This window comes from Caretta caretta, chromosome 2 (genome assembly GCF_965140235.1).
Source record: "Caretta caretta isolate rCarCar2 chromosome 2, rCarCar1.hap1, whole genome shotgun sequence".
Lineage (NCBI taxonomy): Eukaryota > Metazoa > Chordata > Testudines > Cheloniidae > Caretta > Caretta caretta.
In genome coordinates, this window is record NC_134207.1 from 146,129,052 (window position 1) to 146,137,389 (window position 8,338).

Below are 8,338 nucleotides of genomic sequence, written 5' to 3' on the forward strand. Positions count from 1 at the left end.
CTGTTCCCAATCCTTTAGTATCTAAAATCTAAATGTTTATTTATAGAAAGAAAGAAAGAAAGAAAGAAAGAAAGAAAGAAAGAAAGAAAGAAAGAAAGAAAGAGATTTGATTAAAGGAAACAAATACATACAACAATTGCAAAGTTCTTGGATCAGGCTTGTAGCACTGATGGAATAAACTGCTGGTTTGTTAAGTCTCTGGTTGCTTCCAAATCACTGGAAGGTCTTCGGTCCTTTGGTTAGAATGCTCCCATTAGTACAAGTTCATCGTAGTCTGGAGGTTTGAGAAGGAAAGAGGCAAAATGGAGATGTTTCCAGGGCCTTTATAGTTTCTGCCAAGTGAAGAGAAACCCATCAGCACTTTTGCTGACAAAATACTTCCAGCCCCATGAGCAGTGTTAGCTTTGTCCACTCAGGGCCGTCCCAAGCCATTTTGGTGCCTTCTGCAGGCCTCTGCAGGAGGAATGGGGGGGCTGGCCCCAGGCATCTGCGGGAGAGCACGAACAGGCTTGAGGGGCAGGGTTGGGGCTGGAGCGGAGCGGGTTGGGGCCAGGTCGCTCCACTTCCTGCCGCCTGGTGACTACAGGGCGGGCCCGACCCTGCACTCACGGGGCAGTGGGAAGTGGAGTGACACGGCCTCAGCCCTCTCCGCTCTGCTCCCCTGGCTCTCAGCCTTGGGACTTGAGGGCTGGGGGGAACCGCCCCCCAGTACTTACCAGCAGCACAGCTGGGAGCCAGCGGAGCACAGCAGGTTGGGACTTGGTCGCTCCACTTCCCGCCACTTGGTGAGTACAGGGCAGGCCCGACCCCTGCTGCAGTCCTCAGGGGAAGGGGGTGGAGTGGGAGCAGGGCGGGGGCGGAGCAGGGGTGGGAAGAGGCACGGCTGGGGCAGAGCAGAGCGGGGGCCATGGGGAAGAGAAATTTCCTGGTGCCCTACGCAGCTGTGTACTTTGCATATGGGTAAGGACAGCCCTGCTGCCACTTGCATCAGCAAAACTTTTGTCTTTTGTGGGGGGGCTTTTTTAAGTACCCATGAAAGACAAAACTTATGTCGAAAACTTCGCAGTGTAGACATACCCTCATTGTTCTCACTGTGGAAAATTACAATAAACAAGATGGTGTTTGGAGTCCCATGGGCAAGTCACATGTCCATGCATTCTTTCGCTTAGTCATAGTAGAGGCTGTCATAACCATACAGCTAAGGATAGCCTAGAATTCCTCCTTATCTGTAAGGGGTTAAGAAGCTCAAATAACCTGGTTGGCACCTAACCAAAAGGACCAATGGGGAAAGAAGGTACTTTCAAATCTTGGGGCGGGGGGAGGCTTTGTTTTGTGTGTTCTCTTGGGAAGTGGAGAAGCAACAGGTCAGAAAACTCCTTCCCCTATAAACAATCCTAAAAGTCTCTTATATTACAACAATTGTAAGTAAAAGCCAGGCAAGGCGTGTTAGATTATTTTTTGTTCTGCTTGTGAATTTTTCCTTTGCTGGAGGGAGGTTTATTTCTGTTTTTTGTAACTTTGAAACTAAGCCTAGAGGAAGTTCTGCTATATTTTTGAATTGTTTGTTACCCTGTAAAGTTATTTTCCATCCTGATTTTACAGAGGTGATTTTTACTTTTTTTTAAAATAAAAGTCTTCTTTTAAGAACCTGACTGATTTCTCTATTGTCCTAAGACCCAGGGGTTTGGGTCTGTGATCACTTTGTAATCAATTGGTTAGGATATTATTCTCAAGCCTCCCCAGGAAAGGGGATGTAAGGGCTTGGGGGGATATTTTGGGGGAATAGGAACTCTAAGTAGTCCTTTCCCTGATTTTTTGTTAAATCACTTGGTGGTGGCAGCAGACCGTCCAAGGGCAAAGAATTTGTGCCTTGGGGAAGTTTTAACCTAAGCTGGTAGAAATAAGCTTAGGGGGTCTTTCATGCAGGTCCCCACATCTGTACCCTAGAGTTCAGAGTGGGGAGGGAACCCTGACATGGTGGGAGCACGGTGGGATCATTCTGAACCAAAAGCACAGTAGGATTTTAAAAGAACAATTCCTCCCCTCCCCCCCCCCCCCCCGTTTTGGCTGCTTGGAAAGCAGGGAGGGGTTTTTTTAAGGATTTTTTTTTTAAGCTCTGAGCAGCTGGAGTTGTTGTTTTTTTTCTCTGCCTGAGGGCAGGGTAGTTAACCTCCTGCAGGGGAATTCACAAGTGTTTTTTTTTCTTTCTAGCTCTTGGGTTAGGCTAGATTAAACACAGAAAGGCTAGGATGACTGACAGTGACGTCCAAAAGAAATTAGAATTAGCCAAATTCGAAGCTGATGAGAGACAAAAAGAACATGATATATGGATGGCCTTAAAGCGCTTGGAATTGGAGGCAGAAGAAGCTGCCCACAAGAGAGCCCTGGAGTTAAAAGAAAGAGAGAGGAAGCATGAACTGGAGGATAAAGTAAGAGAGAGGAAGCATGAACTGGAGTTATAGACAAAACGTTTAGAGATGGAAAGGGCTAAGCAGAATATACTAGACAACCCTAGCAATCCTTCTCCAGGTACCGCTTCCCATCCCAGAAAATTCCCTACCTACAAGGTAGGCGATGATACAAAGGCCTTCTTAGAAAATTGTGAAAGGGCCTGCCTTGGGTACAGCACCTCTACAGATCAGTACATGGTGGAGCTGAGGCCACAGCTCAGTGGACCCTTAGCAGAGGTGGCAGCTGAAATGCCTAAGAAACACATGAACAGTTATGAACTTTTTTAAAAAAAAGCCAAAATCAGAATGGGGCTAACACCAGAGCATGCCCGTTGATGGTTCAGAGCCCTAAAGTGGAAACCAGACGTGGCATTTTCCCGACACGCCTACCACATTGTAAAAAATTGGGATGCCTGGTTATCAGGAGCAAGCGTTAAATCTCTGGAAGATCTGTCTCTCCAAATGCAAATGGAGCAGTTCTTAGAGAGTGTTCCTGAGGAAATAGAAAGGTATATCCTAGATGGAAAGCCCAAAACTATAATCAAAGTGGGGGAGATTGGAACCAAATGGGTGGAGGTGGCGGAAAAGAGAAAAAACTAGTAGCAGTTGGAGCGGATATCAGAAGGGACAACCCGAGACAACACTGGGAATAGCCCAAGGCCCCACCTACATCCCCAGGAAAACCCCAAATACCTTATCGTCCCACCACATACATCACCAGCAACCCACCTCACCCAAGTGACCAGTCAGCTGGGCGATGTTTAAATGTAATGAGCCGGGGCATGTGAAGGCCAACTGCCCCAAGAACCCCAATAGACTGCAGTTCATTACACCAGAGTCACACCAAAGGTCCTCAAGCTCAGATGTCTCCCAGGTACCCTCAGAGCGAAGGAAAACTGTGAGTGTGGGTGGGAAGAAGGTTACAGCGTGGAGGGACACTGGAGCACAGGTGTCAGCTATCCACCAATCCTTAGTGAACCCCAAATTCATCAACCCAGAGGCCCAAGTGACGATTCAACCCTTCTTGTCAAAATCTTTAAACTTGCCTACCACCGAGTTGCCTGTCCAGTACAAGAGCTGGTCAGGAATGTGGACTTTTACAGTCTTATGATGATTATCCCATTCCCCTGCTGCTGGGGGAAGACTTGGCCAACCATGTGAAGCTAGCCAAGAGGGTGGGAATGGTCACCCGCAGCCAGGCTAAGCGAGATGTCACACCTAGTTCTGTTTCTGAGCCTTCAACAAGGGCCCAGTCTGTGTTACCAGAGCCCCAGACTGAGGTGGTGGAACCGGACCCCATGCCAACATCTGTGACAGCAGTAGTGGATCCAGTCGCAGAGACCCAGCCAGAGCCAGTCCCAAATCCAGAACTGGCGGAGCAACCAGCACCAGAACCATTGCCAGCACTGAGTCCAGCACTTGCAACCCCGTCTACCGCTCCAGCACCAGAGGGCACCACCAAGCCTGCACGGGCAGCAGCAGCAGATAACCCTAAACAAGAGGCTCAGCCAGAGCCTGAAATACCACATAGTGCACCCGTGGAGAGTGGTTCACAGTCAATGGAAACAGCTCCATCCCCTGCATCGCTTCCAGAGGGACCAAGCCCAGGTCCACAATCCAGTGCGGAACTGATGTCTCCAGCATCAAGAGAACAGTTCCAGACCGAACAGGAAGCAGATGAAAGCCTCCGAGGAGCTTGGACAGCAGCACAGAACAACCCGCTGCCTCTCAGCTCTTCTAGTCGATCCAGGTTTGTTGTAGAAAGAGGACTTTTACACAAGGAAACTCTTTCTGGTGGACACCAGGAAGACTGGCATCCTCAGAGACAGTTGGAAGTTCCAACTAGGTACTGGGTAAAGCTCCTGAGCTTAGCCCATGATCACCCTAGTGGCCATGCTGGGGTGAACAGGACCAAAGACCATTTGAGGGAGGTCCTTCCACTGGGAGGGAATAGGCAAGGATGTTTCTACCTATGTCCGGTCTTGTGAGGTGTGCCAAAGAGCAGGAAAACCCCAAGACTAGGTCAAAGCCCCTCTCCAGCCACTCCCCATCATTGAGGTTCCATTTCAGTGAGTAGTTGTGGATATTCTGGGTCCTTTTCCGAAAAAGACACCCAGAAGAAAGCAGTACATACTGACTTTCATGGATTTTGCCACCCGATGGCCGGAAGCAGTAGCTCTAAGCAACACCCGGGCTAAAAGTGTGTGCCAGGCATTAACAGACGTTTTTGCCAGGGTAGGTTGGCCCTCCGACATCCTTATGGATTCGACATCCTTATGGAACTAATTTCCTGGGAGGGACCATGAAAAGCCTGCGGTAAGCTCATGGGGTGAACCACTTGGTTGCCACCCCTTACAACCATCAAACAAATGGTCTGGTGGAGAAGTTTAGTGGAACTTTGGGGGCCATGATACTTAAATGAGCACTCCAACGATTGGGACCTAGTGTTGCAGCAGTTGTTTTTTGCCTACAGGGCTGTACCACATCCCAGTTTAGGGTTTTCACCATTTGAACTTGAGTATGGCCATGAGGTTAAGGGGCCATTACAGTTGGTGAAGCAGCAATAGGAGGGGTTTACGCCTTCTCCAGGAACTAACATTCTGGACTTTGTAAACAACCTCCAAAAACCCTCCAAACCTCTTTAGCCCTTGCTAGAGAAAACCTAAAAGATGCTCAGGAAGAGCAAAAGGTCTGGTATGATTAACAAGCCAGAGAACATTCCTTTAAAGTAGGGGAGCAGGTCATGGTCTTGAAGGCGCCTCAGGCCCATAAAATGGAAGTGTTGTGGGAAGGGCCATTTACGGTCCAAGAGTGCCTGGGAGCTGTTAACTATCTCACAGCATCCCCAACCTCAAACCTAAAGCTTAAGGTGTACCATGTTGATTCTCTAAAGCTCTTTTATTCCAGAGAATTAAGGGTTTGTCAGTTTACAGCCCAGGGAGGAGATGATGCTGAGTGGCCTGAAGGTGTCTACTACGAAGGAAAAAGTGACGGTGGCGTGGAAGAGGTGAACCTCTCTATGACCCTTGGGCGTATGCAGCGACAGCAGATCCAGGAGCTGTGCACTAGCTACACGCCGATGTTCTCTGCCACTCCAGGACTGACTGAACGGGCATACCACTCCACTGACACAGGTAATGCTCACCCAATTAAAGTCCAACCTTACCGGGTGTCTCCTCAAGCTAAAACTGCTATAGAACGGGAGATCCAGGATATGTTACACCTGGGTGTAATCCGCCCCTCTGGCAGTGCATGGGCATCTCCAGTGGTTCTACTTCCCAAACCAGATGGGGAGATACGCTTTTGCATGGACTACCGTAAGCTAAATGCTGTAACTCGCCCAGACAACTATCCAATGCCATGCACAAATGAGCTATTGGAGAAACTGGGACATGCCCAGTTCATCTCTACCTTAGACTTAACCAAGGGGTACTGGCAAGTACTGCTGGATGAATCCACTAAGGAAAGTTCAGCGTTCGTCACCCATGTATGAATTTAATGGGCTCCCTTTCGGGGTGCGAAATGTACCCGCCACTTTCCAAAAACTTGTAGATTGTCTCATAGCAGGATTGGCAGAATCTGCAGTCGCCTACCTTGATGATGTGGCCATGTTTTCTGATTCATGGGCAGAACACTTGGAACATCTACAAAAAGTCTTTGAGCGCGTAAGGGAAGCAGGACTAACTGTTAAGGCTAAGAAGTGTCAAATAGGCCTAAACAGAATGACTTACCTTGGACACCAGGTGAGTCAAGGAACTATCAACCCTCTACAGGCCAAAGTGAAAGCTATCCAAAAGTGGCCTTTCCCAAAGTCAAAGAAACAGGTCCAATCCTTCTTCGGCTTGACTGGATATTACAGGCGATTTGTACCCCACTACAGCCAAATCGCCGCCCCACTGACTGACCTAACCAAAAAAACAGCCAAATGCAGTTCAGTGGACTGAAGAGTGTCAAAAGGCCTTTAACCAGCTTAAAGCGACACTCATGTCTGACCCTGTGCTAAGGGCCCCAGACTTTGACAAACCTTTCCTAGTAACCACAGAAGCGTCCGAGGGTGGTGTGGGAGCAGTTTTAATGCAGGAAGGACCGGATCAAGAATTCCATCCCGTTGTGTTTCTCAGCAAGAAACTGTCTGAGAGGGAAAGTCACTGGTCAATCAGCTAAAAGGAATGTTATGCCATTGTGTACTCTCTGGAAAAGCGACGCCCATACGTTTGGGGACAGCGTTTCCACCTGCAAAGAGACCATGCTGCGCTGAAGTGGCTTCATATCGTCAAGGACAATAACAAAAAACTTCTTCAGTGGAGTTTAGCTCTCCAAGATTTTGATTTTGAAATACATTTCAGGAGCTTCTAAGAAAGTGGCTGATTCACTCTCCCATGAAATTTTCCCAGAATCAACTGGTTAAAATCGTCCTTGAAATGTGGAAAATATTGTTAGTTTTTATGTAATCAGTAGTATATCTAGAGGTGCATGTGTCTTATTAACTCTGTTTTCTCCTAGAGCTCCAGGAAGAAATCATAGCCAGTGTGGTACAGGCTATCTAGCACCATCTGTGATTTGGGGGGCGTGTCATAACCGTACAGCTAAGGGTAGCCTAGAACTCCTCCTTACCGGAGGGTGGAAACCTAAGTGGTGACCCCTCACAACAGAATGTTGATTCGGGGTCAAGGGGGGGACTGTCACAATATAACTCCCCCCCAGGGGGTACCCTGGGTAAGCACGAGCATTATATATTGCTAATGCTTTTATATGTAGTTGTAAGGATCTCGGGAAGGGTTGAAGGTGTGAGTGCAGAGTTAAAGATTTCTTTGCAGGTTGTGAGAGGCCAAAGGGGGAGGAAGAGAGAAGGGAACGGGTTAACTCGACACTCCAGCTAGGTCCACAAGTAAGAGGTTGACTCCAGCCCAAGGCCACTGCACACAACAGATTCTCTGCTACTTGCCAAGAAAGATGGGGGTCGAGATTTCAACCCCGACCAACTGTGAGAAAGGAGAGTTGCAGAACTGAACTGCCGGGGCTGCGAAAACGAGTGAGACGGTGAAGGGAAAACAACCATCTCCCATCCCTGAAGCCGATGTGTTTTGGGAAAGCTGAGGAAGCCACAAAAAGCCAGTTTGGACTGGTACAAAGAGCACGGGGGACAGAGGTCCTTGAACGGAATGCCCCCCAGAAGAACCAAGCACTTAAAAATCCTCCCAAGAGCCAGGGCAGGTCGGAGATCAACAGCGGACCCAGGGTGACCTGTGCACAGGACAGAACTCTCGTCGACCCTTCCCCCTCTTGTTCTTACATTACACCCGGGCTTGGACAGCCTCAGGTAGTGCGTGTGTGAGTATGAAAGTGGGTTAGGGCTTGGGGCACTAACGCTTTCTTCCTTCCTCTGAGTGACGTGGGGAGCACCCATCACTCTCCGCTGTTATTTCACTTTATTTTATTAATAAAGCTTTAAAATTTAGTCACTTGGTGTGCTTCTTCATCTCCTCCCCAATGATCCTGCGGCCTCAGCCTGATCACCTGACGCCTCAGGCAGATTGGTAACATAAATCTGTCACAGAGCGATTCTACCTGAGATAGTAATTCTATGGTTTCAGATATTGTGAATCAAGCCATATATCCCATGTCCCATATGGTGTTATAAGTGCCAATGGTATGGGCATATAGTAGCTGTTGCTAAAGAGAAAATGAGATGCGGTAAATTTGAGGGAGAGCATTCCTATGAAAATTGTATAGAGGGGACAGAAGTCAAATGTAGTAACTAAGGGTGAATTGTGGCAAGGCAACCTAAAGAGATACAAAAGTCAAAAGTTGTTAACAAATGCTGCAGAAAGAATAGGCGATGGTCTACTACTCATGAAAAAGTTATCAATCATAAATTATAAACTGGG

At 48.1% G+C, this 8,338-nt stretch overlaps 1 protein-coding gene across 1 annotated transcript; it reads left to right on the top strand.

The window, feature by feature from the left end:
- Positions 1-884: 884 nt before the first annotated feature.
- LOC142071118 (uncharacterized) lies at positions 885-7,908 on the top strand. The gene is made up of 2 exons (XM_075125476.1): positions 885-4,200; positions 5,358-7,908. Exons 1-2 carry the CDS (start codon positions 3,632-3,634, stop codon positions 5,941-5,943), a joined length of 1,155 nt encoding a protein of 384 aa, XP_074981577.1. The 5' UTR covers positions 885-3,631; the 3' UTR covers positions 5,944-7,908.
- Positions 7,909-8,338: the final 430 nt, after the last annotated feature.